The 18,300-nt window shown below is 34.5% G+C and overlaps 4 protein-coding genes across 6 annotated transcripts in view; all 4 read left to right on the top strand.

The window, feature by feature from the left end:
- LOC105673868 (zinc finger protein 135) overlaps positions 1-8,537 on the top strand; it is a 48,856-nt gene extending 40,319 nt beyond the window's left edge. The window contains exon 5 of the mRNA XM_067349383.1: positions 4,869-8,537. Within this exon, the coding sequence (XP_067205484.1) occupies positions 4,869-6,423 (1,555 nt within the window). The 3' untranslated portion in view covers positions 6,424-8,537. The remainder of the gene's footprint in view (positions 1-4,868) is intronic.
- LOC105673869 (zinc finger protein 675-like) lies at positions 1,340-4,623 on the top strand. 2 transcript variants are annotated; one of them, XM_067349396.1, is made up of 3 exons: positions 1,340-1,975; positions 2,084-2,200; positions 2,654-4,623. In XM_067349396.1, the coding sequence occupies exons 2-3, from the start codon at positions 2,193-2,195 to the stop codon at positions 3,687-3,689; spliced, it is 1,044 nt and encodes a 347-aa protein (XP_067205497.1). In that variant the 5' UTR covers positions 1,340-1,975; positions 2,084-2,192; the 3' UTR covers positions 3,690-4,623. The 2 variants fall into 2 exon arrangements, with proteins under 2 accessions (XP_067205497.1, XP_067205496.1); XM_067349395.1 differs by having other exon boundaries at positions 1,340-2,200.
- Positions 8,538-9,583: 1,046 nt separating the features above from the next.
- LOC105673864 (PR domain zinc finger protein 5-like) lies at positions 9,584-11,276 on the top strand. The gene is made up of 2 exons (XM_012369806.2): positions 9,584-9,691; positions 10,268-11,276. Exons 1-2 carry the CDS (start codon positions 9,687-9,689, stop codon positions 11,274-11,276), a joined length of 1,014 nt encoding a protein of 337 aa, XP_012225229.1. The 5' UTR covers positions 9,584-9,686.
- A 1,123-nt stretch (positions 11,277-12,399) lies between these two features.
- On the top strand, positions 12,400-18,144 carry LOC136997935 (zinc finger protein OZF-like). 2 transcript variants are annotated; one of them, XM_067349391.1, is made up of 3 exons: positions 12,400-12,541; positions 12,729-12,849; positions 14,736-16,666. In XM_067349391.1, the coding sequence occupies exons 2-3, from the start codon at positions 12,833-12,835 to the stop codon at positions 15,805-15,807; spliced, it is 1,089 nt and encodes a 362-aa protein (XP_067205492.1). In that variant the 5' UTR covers positions 12,400-12,541; positions 12,729-12,832; the 3' UTR covers positions 15,808-16,666. The 2 variants fall into 2 exon arrangements, with proteins under 2 accessions (XP_067205492.1, XP_067205493.1); XM_067349392.1 differs by lacking the exons at positions 12,400-12,541; positions 12,729-12,849 and adding exons at positions 13,764-14,657; positions 17,120-18,144 and having other exon boundaries at positions 14,736-14,971.
- Positions 18,145-18,300: the final 156 nt, after the last annotated feature.

Here is an 18,300-nt window from a genome sequence, read left to right as displayed (position 1 = left end):
AAAATGGATAAGTTTGCAAAATAAAATGGCTGCTTTTAAATTGCCCCTAATAAAATTCCTAACTAACATATTGTATAATTTTCAGGGTCGTGAATGGAAATGGATGTTTTCTGTATGGCAAAGAATCTATTCCAATGAAGCCGTGGCAAGTAGTTGATTTGGAGGGACAGCTCTATTATGCCTTTCTTCCATTAAATCAAATATCAAAGATGAAGGAAGAGAAACAAGATCCGGAAGAAGATGATCCGAAAGAAGACAGTTACGAGTCCAAAATTAATATTCAGGATGTAGAAGAAGAAACCTTCGCAGTGGCAAGTGACAACGATGTGACATATACGGATGTATTGAATGATTTTTACACCGTGAAGGCAGAAACCAAAGATATTTCAGCGGACGAAACACTTGTAACTGCAGATGAAGATCAGACTTTCAACGGCGAGGACAACAGGGTCTATGCATGCGACAAGTGCAACATTTGTTTTCCAGAAATACAAATGCTTCAATGCCACGCAAAGGCGGTGCACAAGGAGACGAAAGAGAATATAACGTACAAGTGCAAATTCTGCGCTTATCTGAGCACCAACAAATCAACCATTTACTCGCACGTGAGCAGAAAGCATCCCACGAAACGCGTGATTAAACGGCGAAGTAAGCGCAGAAGTACCGCCGTAACTACTAAACCGCAAGAATACTCGTGCGACGCGTGCGGATTCAAGTGTCAAAGCCGACGTCGGCTGAAGGAGCATCTCGATCGCAAACACGGATCCAACTACAATTACGATTGCGAGTATTGCGGCAAGAAGTTCAAGGTGAAGAGCGACATGAGATTGCACATACGCTTCAAACACAAGGAAGGCCCGATAATCTGCGACGTTTGTGGAAAAACATGCTCGAACAGTAATTCGCTTTACGTGCACCAGAAGTGGGCGCACTTCAAGCCCGAGTACGAATGCGAAATCTGTAAAAGGCGCATGGTTACTCAAGAAAATCTGGATCAGCATATTCTGCTGCAACACGAGCGCAGAGAGAGTTTCGTGTGCGAAGAGTGTGGCAAATCTTTCCCAGAAAATCATCGATTAAAACAGCATATGATGACCCACACCGGCGACCGACCGTACGACTGTCACATCTGCGGCAAGGCTTTTGCCCGTAGAACTGCTTACAGACAGCACCTGTTAATTCATACGGGAAAACGGCCGTATGTGTGTGACATTTGCGGTAAAGCCTTCACACAGAAGCCCGGATTAATTGGCCATCGCAAATCACATCCCGGCGATCATCCTCCTTTACCGGTCGTGTACATCGACAAAATTCTCAATGATTTCATGAAGAAGGAATGATATAATAAATATGATTCGCGTAAAAAAACTTACTAAATTTAAGATCATAATTATTGAAAAATCAAGATTGCATTTAGAGAATTTGAAAACTGAATCTTATATGTATCGATACAAAAATTATTTTCTTTTATTATTAAGTGTATGAAAAGAAACTTAAATGTCGACCTCATGAAACAAAAGGTACTTTACACTGTACGCTACATTCTTCTATATTTTCGAAAATAAACCTATTTTTAAAAAATATGAGGAAATATTATAAGATCATATAACTTGTATATATGTTTAATTAAAATTTTAAAATACAATAGTTTTTTCTCATTATTTCTGACATCAATTTTATATTTGTTTTTATGGTCGACATAATAATTGATACATAAAACAGCACATGTTCTTACTAATAAATATGTAATAAACAACATAACTTATTTTAATAAAAAATACTCTAAAAAATCTCGATGATGTAAACGCCGTTTATATTAATATCGAATATTTTTTTTGTAAAATCCAATCAGTTAAACTTATTAATTGATCATCGTAATTATACTTTAATAGCCAAAAACATTTTTATCAAGATGTTTTTACATATTGTTTTATTTTACACAGAAATAGTGCACTATTTATATTAGCGACTTTATGTAAGTATAAATTATATATGATTCAAATTTACAATCTACAAACAAATTTGTACAATATTAAAACAAATTAGGTTTTTTGTTAATATTAATCTTTTATTTTTATTTCAGGAAAAGGTCATTCGTGCTATTTTGGATGCATTTATTTGATTAGAATGAGTAATTTTAAGAATTTTGATAAATTACAATTAATGAAACGATCAATGATTATCTGTGAAACATGAGGAGGTATAAAATAATTTTATTATTACAAGTTCGTCAAATTACAGATGTTTGCTTTAATTTACAGTTCTTTTCTAACAGTTCTGGTTTTTGAGTATTATATAAAATCACATTACAATGCGCTGTATTTAATTATTATTCAAAAATTCATGCTAACTTATGTTGCTGTTGTACATACAACAAATTATCGTAGTATGATTATCATATTTAATTTTTCTATGTAAAAATAAATATATCGTAACTATTCTGTGTTGTTCTAAACATCCTACATACTAAAAATTTCTGTTTCTAAACCTCGAGCATGAGGGGTTTCTAAACCTCCGAGGGATGAGAATAATTTCAATTTTGCTCGTATTAATGCTCACACAAATTTTAGATTTGAATGTAAGTAATCAAATATCTGTAAAATTTTCCAATTGTAGAACCGTAATAAAGATATTTTTTTCTAATGTTTTGTAGGAAACCAACGGAGGATGTCTGCTTCGACAAGGCAGCAACGAAGAAAACTCAAGAAAAAGCGTCCGTTTCTAAATACAAAGAAGAGAAGAAATCCCAAAAGAAAACTCGCATTCTGAAATTGCTCATCTGCGACATTTGTCTTAAACTTTTCAAGAGCAAGTATCTGCTTGAGCAGCACAAGCTCACTCACACAACGGAAATCGAGCGTCAATGCGAGCCGAGTGCGACGGAAAATTCGGCGCTCACCGACGCGGTGCCGCAAAATCAGGAAGCTCTCTCGTGCACGACTTGCGACTTTCGCTGCAACAAGAGATCGACGATGATCGCGCATTTGGCTGAGAAACACGAGGAAAGCACGGACGACAAAATCACCGACAGCAAGCGTGAATTAACTTGCACCGTTTGCGGCCTGGTCTGCACTCGCAAGGAGACCCTAAGAACGCATTTCGTGCGAAAGCACACGCAGCGCTACAACTACTCGTGCGAGCACTGCGGCAAGGAGTTCAAGATCAAGGGCGACCTGACCACGCACACCAGACTGAATCATCGAGAATCGCCAGTGATATGCGACGTGTGCGGCAAGACCTGCCGGAACAGCCACAGTCTCTACACTCATCAGAAACACGCGCATTACAAGGCGAAATACGAGTGTCCGCTGTGTCACCGGCGACTCGTCACGCAGGAAAATCTCGATCAGCACGTATTGACGCAGCACGAGAAAAAGGAGAAGTCGGTGTGCGACATATGCGGCAAGACCTTCTTCGAGAATTACGATCTGAGGAAGCATAGAAGAATCCACACGGGCGACAAACCGTACAATTGCACGGTCTGCGGTCGAGCTTTCGCCAGACACAGCAGCCTGAGCCAGCACCTTCTTCTGCACACCGGCGCACGTATCTATGCGTGCGATGTATGCGACAAGTCGTTCGCTCAGAAGGCCGGTCTTATCTGCCACAGGAAGAGCCACTCGGGCAATCTGCCGCCTTTGCCAGTGGTACATATCGATCACATACTGAAGGAGTTCATAAAGAAATAAAACCACGAATCAAGACGTCGAACGTCGTGCCTTCTTTCGAAAATGTTTATCGTCCTTTGGCATTTTTTATATCATTTGTTTGATCATTAAATGGATAAACGGTGTGTTCTGAAATGATGCAAATTATGGATGTTTCGTCTGCGATAGCGTGTCATAACGGCACGTTAAATAAAAAATGATCTCTGAAATGTACAAAAAGCAAACTGACGCAAAGCATAAAGCACTTGTTTATAACATGAGCAAATATCACATGAGTGGAATAAGTATATTTTGAAATATTGCTCCAAAAATGTTAAAAATTTGTGGTAATTGGAAGGCAAATGCACGACAATAAAATGTGACAGCAACTATGAATTTTTTTTCGTCAGGCATACGCTAGATATAAAGTTTCTCATTTGCCATTCTGATTTATTAACATTTGATTAATAGTTAATTTAATATATATTTATACTTTACTCACAATGTATTTTATTTTGGAAAGAAAGAGACGTAATAAAATAAGAAAACATTGCCATTACATTTCATTACACGATATTACTTAAGATTTTGTATTTAAAATATCTAAAGTTTACTAATTTAAGATTATAAGATAGTTTAAAATTTTTAATAATTTTATTGTAGAATATACAAAGCTGTGAAAAAGTTCTTATAAGTTATAAAAGTTTATTTAACTTTTAAAAATTAAAATTTAAGCATTATATTTTCGTTAATGGCAATCAAATATGGCAATAAAAAACATAATTTACATATAAGAAATATCCGAATTTTATATTTTATTATTATTTATGTTCTAAATATTATTTAGCAATTTTCATTTTTCACTTTTTTATTTGTACAACATTGCAATTTATTTAGAAATAGACCAGATACAACGGATAAATGTGTTTCTATAATTGGTAAAATAAATATTGAATATACTGGATGTGCAGAGTAACGTTTTATTTTATAAGAATATTTATCTGTCCCCATTTTATGTTAGCTTCATAGCTAATGCAGGACGCAACGGACTGCAATGCTGATCGATGACAAAGGTAGTTTTAACTCCTCGTTTGTGAGTACCTTCGTTGATCTGATCTCTAATTAAATCCATATAGGATACGATATTTTATTGCACATAATTTACCGCGGTACATTATAATTTATTATTTGTAGTAATCACTTCATTCCTTGATGTTTCAGGTACGAAGACACCCGTGGTATTTTCATCCTTGATAAAGAATCGGTGGTGATGAAAAAATGGCAAATTTTAGAATTTGATGGCAAGCCATATTATGCATTTGTACCTGAAGACGATACGCCTTTACCGGACGAGGATATACCGGAGGAAATAGACGAAATAGACGAAATAGAAGAACAATTAGAAGAAATAGACTACGAACATGAGAAAATAGAGAAGGAAATAGAAATGCAAGAAGATAGTATGGACATAAACGATATGAAACAGGAGTATCTCTTTGAAGAGGAAGGCTCGTACGATTCTATGGACGAAAGATTCTATAATGAGAATGAGAACATTCTTAATAGAGACATGGAGGAAAGGGAGGAATCACGCGAAAAACCAATCATACTCAATGGTATCGGCGAAGTTGCGGACGACAAAACGGTTGGAGATTTATATCAGGTAAAAGTGCAGGGTAGTACTGTGACTATCGAGAAACTTGTATCTTCGGAGGTAGACACGAAGGCAGACGAGTATCAGCAGGCGGAGTACGCGTGTGACGAAGAGGGAGAGGTAGAATATCTGGAAGAAGAATTGCTAGATTCTCCTAGCGCTGATGTGATACCTGCGAAGACATCTTTGAAGAGTTCCAGCGGGAATCTGAAGTGCAAAGTGTGCTCGGAGATATTCGACTCGTCGTTATCGTTCAGGAAACACGTCGCGTGGACTCACAAGAAGAAAGTATGTATAAAAGAAGGCAGCGTGTACATATGCGCCGTGTGTGATTACAGAACGTCGAAGAAAAGCACGTTCGCCGCGCATCTTGAAAGAAAGCACGAGACTTGGTCCAGAAAACGGACTAGTAACACAATGTTTCCTTGCCCGGCCTGCGGCTTTGTATGCAGATCGAAACATTCCCTGCAATCACACTTCATTAGAAAACACACCGACAAATACGATCATCAGTGTAATTTCTGTGCGAAGAAATTCAAGGTCAAGGGGGATTTAACGAATCACGTACGCTTCCATCACAAAGAGAAGCCGGTCAAGTGCGACGTCTGCGGCAAACTGTGCCTGAATAGCGGCTCGTTGTACGTGCATCAGAAATGGGCGCATTACAAGCCCAAGTACGAATGTCATATCTGCAAACGGCGCATGGTCACACAGGAAAATCTAGATCAGCATTTGGTGTCGCAGCACGAGAAGCGCGATAAAATAGTCTGCGCGGAATGCGGCAAAACCTTCACAAAGAAGGATTCTTTCAAAAGACACATGGTTGTTCATACGGGCTGCAAACCACATTCCTGTATGATTTGTCATAAACCTTTTGCTAGAAGGTCGCAGCTGCGTCAACATCTGCTCATTCACACTGGCAAACGACCGTTTGTGTGCGATATATGTGGCAAGGCTTTTACGCAAAAACCAGGTTTGATCTGCCACAGAAAAACTCATCCTGGCCCCCACCCACCGTTGCCGGTTATGCCAATTGCCGACATCGTCAAAGAGTTCACTGATGGATATGAGCAAGAAGTTATTGCGCGCGAGAACGAAGAGAGGATCGATGAGGAAGCGTGAATACTCGGCGATGCAAAAATATACACAAAATTATTTACTATTCTTTAAGATAGTAACAGGTGTATAATAAAAGTGACGGAATAATTCAAGTTTCACTGGGTAATCTTCAGGTTAATCTCAGGCAGCAGTCTGTAAAATTTGTAAACTAGATTCTTATTTATGTTTATGCGTAAAATTGCACAATGCCTATCATCTTTTATTATGCAGCTATTGTAATAATATTATCTAAATATTTTTTTTTTTTTAATTTTTTGCAACTTAACAAATCTGAATGACATGACCATTTTATGTACATAAACATAAATGATGTTTTCTAGCACTTTCAAAAGCTGAGAATTTAATTTTGTGCATAAAACCAATTTCCAATAATGTGCAGCAAGTAAAAAAATTCACTCATTGAAAATACCCTGCGACTAGTGAAACATAATGTGGTCAGGAAATAAGCAATCTGCAGTAGGAACAATGAGAGAGCAGTAACTTGTTTATATTTTAAGATTAAAATAAATCTTTGCTAGATATAGGAAATAAATGTACTAAGATGTACAGCATTATATATAATTAACGGTTGTACAATACATCCATACATACAATTTACATAAATAAGAAAAAAAAAACAATCATTTTCAGTTCAACAGCTTTCTAATATTTATCACCCTAGTAAAATTAAAACTCTGTACATTTCTTTAAGCCAATAAAATGTATTATAAATATATTGATGTAAAATAATATAAGATGTTCATTTTGATAATTGTTAAATTAAATTGTTTGATAATTGTTAAATTACACATTACAATCGACAAACTCATAACTTTTTATTTATTAGTTTCAGTTTATTCTGATCTTGTTTAAAGTAATTATTTAACAATATTTTGCAGAAACTATTTTATTGGTTAAAGAAAAATAATTATGGCTTAATAACAATTTTGATAACAATTTGGATTTTATCGTCTACAATAGATGCACAATAATGCTGATATTCAATGTAAGTATAGTTGGTAAATTAGGTTTGTGTATGTTTTCTGATCAATGTAAAATTATTTTACAAAAAGTAAATTTCTAAGATCTGTATTCATTCTATGTATTAACTCGTCATTTATATCACCTCATTATTATATTGTTCATTGTATGATTTTAGTTTATCATTTCATTCATTCGCCTCAATGCTAACTTAAACAGTATGCTCGATTATTTTAGTTTTGCAATGACATGTAAGGTAATTTAAATATTTAATTGTTTTTTCTATTAAGCAACATTAAAAATTTAAAGATTGAATTAAAAATTGAATAAAAAATAGAACATTAAAATTATTATTGCAACGGTGCTAAAAGGATTCTTATGTATAAAACTTTTTTAAACTGGTAAGAAGTATTACGTGTGTGTGTATTCTCATTCCACTACATTAAAATAAACTGTCATCGTTTTAGAATGTATTCTAAGTTTCTTTCTTCAAGATTGACATTTATTAAAAATTACAAAATAATAATTATGTTAAACAATTGGATTGAAATATACAATATTTAATAATATTTGCAGTATAATTAAAGATGTAATGTATATAATTATCCATAACTTTCTGTATCTATTGTACAATAAGCACTTTCCGTTATTTAAAAATGTTATTTTGCATGGAGAAATACAACGTTGCTATTCATTTTAAAATGAAATTTTTTTTCTTTTTTTAAAAAAAAATTTAACTTATATAAAATCTTGTGTCTTATTATGGTAGTTTTCCACCAAGAGACACAAGCGACACAAAAGTATTCTCTCTGTTGCTCATTGAATATCGAACAAAGACAGAGTGCTACTTGTGTCGATTTGTGTCAACTTGTGTCCTTTGCTGGAAAACTATGTTATACAAATGCTTTCTATGTTACATAATATAAGATAAATCAAGCAAGCTTCTGTCGAATTTCTCCATGCATGATACATGTTCTCTGGAATATACATTAATATTACATTGTATTCAATAAAGTGTATAAAATAGCCTATGAAAGATATCGAACACAGCGGCAAAGTTATATTTTCTAAGACAATTGTGTTTAATAAACTTAAATCTATAAGATATGCACCATCAAATAGATTTCTGTGTCAAATAAATATTTTTAACAATTTAATATTCTGTAAATTATCTTAATATCAGTATTTTGTTAAAGTTGTTACGCTTCACGAGATTCCATCTGCTCATGTCATCTTTGAGATAATTTAAATTTTAGGAAATATTTTATCAAATGCAAAATACAAGATAAGTATATCTCATGTTAATTAGTCATGTTGTGATTTTAGTAATTATTTTTTCTCACTTGCAGGAGTATAAAAAAATTAATGAAGAACAAGGTATTACAATTGCTGATTCTTCAAAATGCGAAGAGGAATATTGCAGAGAAGAATATAAATTAAAAAATAAGTCTACATGTAAAAACCAAAATTCCTTCACTTCAAATGCAAAGGGCAAATACATGATGAAAATATCTACAAAATCTATTGAAAGAGAAGTCTTTGCTTATGAATGCAAAAACGTTCAACTTATATGTTTTATCAAAGCTTCGCAATTGAAAAAGAAAACATGAACAAACATTTTCGTTCCTGTGCACTTTTCAAGGTGAATTATTCCGACATATACAGAAAAGTCGTATTTTTGCCATAAATGTTTAATGGTCTTCAGGCCCAAAAGCACTACCTGAGAAAGCAGACGCAGAGTTGCAACGTGCGTGGCAAAGGTTTTATTGAAATTCGCACGCTGAAAAATATTTAATCGTCTACAATGATCGCAAATACACTTGCCACGTGTGCAAAAGAAAATTTATGATGGAATCGATGAAGCAATATTACGAGTTGCATCATTGAGAAGAGAACATAAAGAAATGGACTAGAAGATAAAGACTATAGAGTTGCATAGTTTGCAGCGAGACGTTCATATTGCTTGAAAATATGTAAAAAATATAACGCACATTAGCGTCAGGGCATATGTGATGTTAGATTTGAAAAGAATTGTAATGAAATTTGCAAATCGACAAAAGAAGAGTTATGTTATTGTATTAGGAGAGTGTTTTTATATTTTGAAATAAAATATATTTGTTTAAGAATGTTATTTCTTTTGTAATTCCTTATACAAGTTTTTATTATGCATTTGCCGAATAAAACAGAATATTTTAATTTAAAGCGATAAGTCCTTGGTGATGCAGATGCTCATGGATTAAGGCTCCTGGTCCTTCGCTGCAGTCATAATTATAACGTCAGAATATAGCGATGGACCAGCAGACTTAATGATGTAAGTAATATATCTTTCATTAACCGTTCTTTCTTTTAATAAAAAAATCTAGAATCAATTTTTAGATTGGTAACTAAAATTTATAATTAATATTTTGGCTAAAAAGAATAGATACATTGCATTTATATTATCGATACAAGATTTGCATATTTCATAATCCTTAAATTGTTTAAATTGGATAACAATAAAATGATAACAATTTTAACTTAAATTTATATTAAAACAGTAAATTCATAAAATTATCATTAACATACTGCAAAGTATTAAGGCTCATATTTTTCTCAATTTTCTATATTTTTCCAAATAATCTTTAATCACATAATACTCATCATTAAAAGAAAGTGCGGTTGGTTAAAGATGCTTTACATATATTATCGCAATATTTGTAATGCCTATTAAAATATATTAATTAAAACATTAAATTCACGAAATTATCATTAAAAGATTATTGCAAAATGTTAAGCTCACACTTTCCTGTAATCGAAGTATTTTCGGACTAAACGGATAATGCAATAAAAAAAGGCACTTACAGTATTTCTTTCGTTTCATAAAAAAAAACATTTTCTTGTGTCGTAGGTTTCCTGAATTGCTAGAAATCGACGGACTCAAGATTGAAGCCATTCGGGAATCCCGTGCATTCTTCCTGGAGACATCGTCGAGTACTGCCGACATAAGCAGCACAGAGAGCAGTAAAGAAAACAGAGGAGCGATAAGAACAATGCGCGTTCGTTACACTTGCACTGTTTGTTCCTTCCCGTGCCGAACGAGAGCGGCTTTCAGGAAACATATGCAACTTCACAAAAATACGTGCAAAATCTGCAATGAGCTGTTTGAATCGTCGGATAAACTAGAGAGGCACATGGTCATACATCACGGCGAGCCCAAGTATTCTTGTCAATTGTGTTACTTTGTTACTTGGAATCTGCCGGACATGAAGGATCACTTCGTCGTGAGACACTTGGATCCTTTTTGCAATAGCTGCAGCATCTGCAATAGGACATTTCCGACGAAATACGCTATCGAGCGACATATGTGTAAGCAACATAGCAATCTTTCTGTAGCGTGCACTATCTGTAAACGCATCTTTAACAATCTTACGAAATTGAAGACGCATACCAGGTTCGTTCACTTAAAGTCCGGTTACCAGTGTGAACTCTGCAAACATCGTCTCAGCACTTTAGCTTCTCTAGAAACGCATATCCGTCGACACAAAGCTAAACAAATCACGCCAAATTTGGACACCTATATTTGTACAACATGCGGAGATACTTTTTTCAACAAACCTAATTTAAACAAACACATGGCTATTCACGGCAAGATTAATCCTTATATCTGTCCGGTCTGTCAAAAAGCCTTCGAGAAACGATCAAATCAAGTACAACATATTTTAACGCATATGACTAATGTATACGAGTGCGACATTTGCGGAGTGAAGTTCTCACGAAGGGCCCACTTAATTATCCACAGGAAAACGCATCCTGGACCGCTTGGGCCATTACCGATTATACCTGTGATTGGCATTGTGAGCGAATTCGTTAAAGATTACATAAACAAAACTAAAAACTTACCAAAAATGGAATCTTAAGTAATAGAAATTATTGTTAAGGTGATTCGAGTGTGACAGTATTGCTAAAAGTAATGCTTTCGTTAGGAGATAATAGAGAAATTCTCATTTATACACACGAAACTTGATGATTGTCCGAAATACTATAGTCTGATATGTATATTAAATTGTACAAATACGCATTATCGTAAAATGACAACAATGTATTAATTCATTTATGAATTTCTCACCTGTAAAGTGAAGTATTGTGATCATACATTCTATTCGTAATTGTGATTTTTTTTAATATTATTAAGTACAAAATATATCGACGGAAAGATGAGACATGACGAAAGATAGATTAAAAAAGCGCGCATTTACATTAATTTTGTGTCACAATAATGCAGTGTTGTCATTGTTATATCAATGTTTCATCATTAAGTGGTGTAATAAAAATCTTCAAGTTTCTTTAAACTTTAATTTCTCAATAATTAATAAGTGAAATATTGTGACTTTAAAAACTTTATTATGAATTCATTTATTAACTAATTTTTTATTAAAATCATAAGAATAGTTTTTTGTTGCAGCACATAATTAAATGTAACATCGACTTTTGCTAAGACTCTGTGTAAAAGTTTTACTTTGAAGTTAATATCGTTGAAATTGTAAAATTATATTTATGAAGTCTTTAAGTACAAATAATATAAATTTAATAATTTCTTTTAAAAATTTATTTACGCTCGAACCATCTTAAACAGTTATCAAAGTAAGAATTTCTTTTCTTTAGAAACATAACTTTTTCAGAGTAAAGATAGATTTGTAAAAAAAATACGTGTGATGTTTCTATAATTGTTTTGTTAGTTATGTTATCGCAAATCGTAATTATAAAATATGAAAGTTTTCATTCTTTTTCAAGTTTACTACGATTTTCTGTTAATGATGTTATAATTTATAATAATTCTGCTAAATATGATGCTATATTTTATAATAAATACGATTTAACTTACATAACATGAGTGCAGCAAATTTTTTTAGAATATGTGAATCAGTCCCATAGTCGTGTTTTATTAAGTTTTTGATTAATTTATTTTTTGCTAATTACATATTTATTCGTAGAATTTACTTGTTCGTCATCACAGGTAAGTTACCATTTGCCATTCACATAATTAATCATAATACTGATACACATTCTTTTTTTAGGTCGCCCTAAAATTTTCGTATTGAAAATATTACGAAAGCCGCGCTCTCACCGATATTTAAAACAGTTTCATAAATCTCCGCAGGACTCTAATCACAAAGTTAGGAAGGTAATTTGAAAGATTACGATGACAATAAAATATTCGAATGCTTTTTTTAAACTTCTAATAATTATTACATCGTCTCCCAATTACTTCCTTACTTATTATCGAACCGTCGACGATTCCGATAGATATAAATGTCGCTGCTTTGATTTATTGCCAATAATAACGTGAAATTTTATCTTTTATGTTTTAGAGTGGCCGATCCGCTGAACGTCGAATCCAGTGTCGTTCACAGATCATTCGCCAGAATCGAATGCGAATGGATGAAAAGCGAAAAATCGTTGTTGGAACACGAAGATGAAATACCAGAAGAGGTAAATGCTAACTTAACAAAGGAATCCAATTTGCAAATTGTACAGAATCGATCGACTAGAAAAAAGACGACTTGTGTAGAGTGCGAACATTGTCGTCGCAAATTTTTGAAGAAGAGCAATCTCGCCGAGCATCTGAAGCAGCACAGGCACAAGTGCGCCGATTGTCCGAAGACCTTCAGTCTGCGGCGTTACCTGGTCTCCCACGTCGAGAAGAACCATCGACAGCAGATGTACGAGTGCAGTGTGTGCAAGTACAAGAGCAACAATAAGGGCACTCTGAAGAATCACTACATTCGACTGCACACGAGCAATTACGACTATGCGTGCGACACCTGCGGCAAGCAGTTCAAGATCAAGAAGGCCCTGAATCACCATGTGAAACAGAATCACAGCGGAGCGCCGCCGATCGTGTGCGACGTCTGCGGTCACTTCAGCAAGAATCTCCACGCTCTCAAAGCCCATATGAAATATCGGCACTACAAGCCGGACTTTGTTTGTCGAATATGTCGACGGGGTATGACCTCGCAGGAGAATTTAGAGCAGCACCTCATGTGGCACGAAACCAGGGAAAAGGTGCTCTGTCCGACCTGCGGCAAGAGATTTCGAGGGCGGGACCTTGACTCGCACATGAGGGTGCATACGGGAGTGAAGCCGTTCCCTTGTCCCGTTTGCGGAAAGACATTTCGACGACAAACGGCCCAGGAGCAGCACGTGTTGATTCACACCGGGAAGAGGCCGTACATTTGCGACATTTGCGGCCAAGCGTTTGCTCAAAAGCCCGGTTTGATCTGTCACAGGAAGAGACATCCTGGCCCGCTGCCCCCGCTGCCTGTAGTCTCTATTAAGAACATTGTCACGGAGTTTACGAAAGAATACACGACAAAAAATGCGGTCATAAAGATCGAATGAGATCGTCTGAGTCCGTAGTATTTCTAGTGAATATACCTGACAAAATAATTGTAAATATTTATGACTGAAATAATCTGAGAATATTTAAAAATTTGACATAAAAAAGACATAAATATCAAGGTGAAAATTTTAGACACAGTTTCTCTTCTAAATATATTTTATTTATGTAAAAATATTGCATATTATATATTTTGTACATATAAATGTAATATTTTCTATCTTAAATACTCTTATAAATGAGAACTTTAGAACTTAGAGAATTTATAACTTTTTAACAATTTTTCTACAGATTTCTTTCCAATGAAAGAATGTCATTGTCATTAAAATATATACGCAGTCTTTTTTGGGTCAAGTTTTTAAATATGAATGTTTTTTTACAATTTTTCTATTGTATTTTGTACTCAATTTGCAATAAATCTACAGTTTTTATACATTTTGGATATATTTACTGATTTTTTATATGCAGGCACGTTGAAAAGAATCTTAAAACATTTATTATTCTATTTAAGAAGTATATGATATTGATCACTTGTTCAATAATTACGAACGAGATTAATTATTCTTAATATAAAATAATAATGAAATTATTTAACAGTATCAGTTATTTACTTTTATTAGAAAATATTTTAATAATACAATTTTAAAAGAAATTAATTTTAATAATTTTGCATAATTTAAGAAATATATATCATAAAATTCTTATTAAGAGTAAATAGCAGTTTTTAAAAATAATTACTCAATTATCTTTTTTACTACTGCTGAAACATTGCATTTAGAAATTTCTTGTATTTGCGATCTAATTAATATAATTACATTTTTATATTGTCTACACTCTCTTTGTAGATAAAAAATATTTTTTAATAAAATATTGGAAAAAAATTCGACACTTAATATCTCAAGTAAGTAAGTCAATATCCAGCGATAGATCACGCACTGTAATGTAATAAAATTTAATTTCATTGTAATTTATGTTTTAGGGATTTGGATCCCCTGAACTTCGCGGATGCCAATAATTCGGAATGGTCGCTTGTAGAAAACGTAGAGTGCACGCCCGACTCATTGCCAAACAGACTGAAACGACACCTCGTTAGAAAAAGAAAAATACATAAAGAGGAAAATCATTGTACTAGGAAAGATGCGAAAAAGCAAAAGCTCAGTCCAAAAAAAGTCGGCACGAAAAAACCTGTACTCTCCCTGGAATGCAATATATGCGGTAAGCGTTTCAATCAAAAATCCACTATAATAATACACATGAAAAAACAACACAAATACCAGTGTCAAACCTGCTGCCAGAGCTTTAATCTGAAGCGAGAACTGAAGCGGCACATCGAGAAGGTCCACGGGCCCCTTTTGTACCCCTGCAGCATTTGCGAGTACAAGAGCAACAACAAGTGCACCCTGAAAGACCACTTCATACGAAAGCACACCAGCGGCTTCCAGTACTCATGTTCGGTCTGTTCAAAGCAGTTCAAGATCAAGAACGATCTGAAGCAACACATGAATCAAGTGCACAGCGGCGAACCGCCCATTATCTGCAGTATCTGCGGGCATGCTTGCAAGAACCTCCCCGCCATCAAGGCGCACATGAAGTATCGACACTACAAGCCAGCTTACGAGTGCAAGATATGCAAGCGCGGTCTGACCACGCAAGAGAATTTGGATCAACATCTGATTTGGCATCAGCGAAAGGAGAAGGTCGTCTGTCCCACCTGCGGCAAGACTTTCGGCCAGAAGAGGGACTTGGATCTTCACCTGAGGATTCATCAGGGTATCCGGCCGTTCTCCTGTCCCGTCTGCGGCAAAACCTTTCCCAGAAAAACCGCGCAGGAACAACACATATTGATTCACACCGGCAAAAGACCGTACATCTGCGACATATGCGGGCAAACCTTCGCGCAGAAACCCGGACTTATCTGCCATAGAAAGCGGCATCCTGGACCGTTGCCGCCGTTACCTGTAATATCCATTAAAAAAATAATCATGGACTTTACGCAGGAGCTGAAAGTCACTTCTGCAGAACAGCAAGATAAAATGAAGTTAGATAGCTAAATGCCAATCTCGATTGTTGTGCTTGCATCGATGACAATCCGCCGTCAGAACTTAATTACACTTAAAAGTGTTTAATTAATACTCCAAAACGCACAATCTGGTATATGCGAATGCATGGCATTGGTTATTGCGATCAATTCAACTGAATTTTATTGTCTTTCCGATATTATGTGATATAAGAAAATTAATTAATTTTTAAAAACACAGCTTCTAAAACCTAAATAACAAATGTAGAATTTGTATGTGCCTCTAAAATAATAGTTGGATCATCTTCAGCCATGTTATGCATTCTAGGATTAATCAAGTTTACGCTTTAATTTTTTAATTATGAGTATCTTTTATTATTGATTCGATGATTTGATGTTGCATAACGTTTGCCTTAATTACGATAAAATAAATTTTGTATAACTGTTTTTAATATATGTATAATCAAATATGTTGCCAAATTAAGTGATATATATTTTATATTTTCCATTAGATTTATTTACGTCAAAAATTATAATTTTTCTAGAAAACAAGATTCAGAAACAGAAATTCTATTAAATTCCGATTAAAAATTATATACGTTTTGTTTTCTGAACGCTATCATGTGTAAAAATAACTATGTGTGTAATTATACTTTTATTTTAAGCTATATAAAAAGATCTTGTTCAATTGTATCATATATTCTTCTGATATTCTTCTGATATAACAAATTGTTACTATTAAATGCTTGGATATAATTAGAATAATGCAAATTATAATTTATTTTTTATGTATATATTCATATTACATTTATAATATATAATATAATTAGTCTGAATTAATCTTTCTTTCAATACGTTAAGTAAATAATTAAAATGTAATATTTTCAAATTAACATTTTAGTGGTGTGTACTTATTTTACAAAACTATAATACATATTTAATATTTCCGAACTAATATAATATAATAATTTTATTTTTAATTTAATTTGACTTTTGGAATCACACAGAATGAAATATTTAAAATACATACTTTGTGATTTACGTGAAGATACTTAATAACAAATTATAAATAACTTATTCTTATGTTCTAACTAATTTTGAAGGAGCAATGTTTATATGATTAACATTTATTAATGTTTCTTAAATTATCATATCCATTTATTGATGAAGAGATGTTAAAAAAGGGTAGGTAGCTAATAAAATATTGAAACTATTCAATATTTTTTTGCATAAATATGATATAAATATAGCATTAACTTTTTCAACAAAAAATGCCCTAATTAACTGTTATTCTCTTATAAGACTTTATTTTAAGATGCATATTTCATTGTCTTCCCTGATTTCAGGCAACGAAGGGGTAAATCACGCGCTGTGCATCAATGCGTCAAATGCGGAGCCTGTTTTCGTCACACGCGGAAACTCGTGGAGCATCTGAAGAATCTACACAACATCGATCGGGCCTTCAGTTGCGACGAGTGCAGCAAAACGTTTCGCAGTCCGATGAATATAGCTCGCCACAAACTAATCCACACCGGACTGAAGATATTTGCTTGTGATCTCTGCGAGTATAGCACCAACCAAAAATCCAACTTGGAGTGCCATCGTCGTCGACACGCAAAGGACTACAGTTTCAAGTGCGAGTTGTGCGATAAAGGTTTCTTCCACAGGACCGAATATTTGGAACATCAGAACGCACATACGAACAAGAATCTATATCGCTGCGAGCACTGTCACAAGTGTTACTTTTACAAGAAGAATTTGTCGGTGCATCTAGTAACGCATCACGCGGGCAAACAAACCGGCGCGATCGCAAAGAATACGAAGGCGAAGCACGCGTGTAAGTTCTGCCCGGAGAGATTCGTGTACAAAATATTATTAAAGAGACACATGAAGAATCAGCATGGATTCGCAGAACGCACTCCGACGAAGCACTTGTGCGATCTGTGCGGTGCAGAATTATCGTCGATGAGACGATTAATGGTGCACAAACGAAATCACGCAGGCGAGAAGATCTTCGAATGCGACATGTGCAACAAGAGATTTGCTAGCAAGGAGAATCTGAGTATTCACAAGCGAACGCACACGGGCGAGAAGCCCTACGTGTGTCCGCAGTGCGGCAGAAGTTTCACGCAGAGAACATCGTTGGTTCTACATCTGCGTTATCATTCAGAACAAAGACCTTATCAGTGTGCGGACTGCGGCAAGGGATTCGTGTCCAATACTTTGCTCAAGAGACATCGCAAGGTGCACGAGAAAACCGTGCAACCGAATGTATGATGAGACAGTGAACGAATCCATATCTTTGTCTTAAGATTAGTTTGTCATCTGTGATTGTACTGTTTTGTAATAAAACAACGTAAATGAAGAGAAATGATTGGTTGTGTCTTAGCCGCAGTTAAATTTGCTTGTAGCTGCGATGTCGTTGATGCTGTCTTACGAGTCCTTTTCAGCTGCGGAAGCGCATTTTAAGCGCAAAAGCATCGATTTTATCCTAAGCCACGAATGAGTATTAATAGAATTACAGTTA

The sequence above is a fragment of the Linepithema humile genome, chromosome 2 (assembly GCF_040581485.1).
Source record: "Linepithema humile isolate Giens D197 chromosome 2, Lhum_UNIL_v1.0, whole genome shotgun sequence".
NCBI classification, from domain to species: domain Eukaryota; kingdom Metazoa; phylum Arthropoda; class Insecta; order Hymenoptera; family Formicidae; genus Linepithema; species Linepithema humile.
Note: the sequence above shows the minus strand (reverse complement) of the source record. Positions and strands in the feature narration are given on the sequence as shown.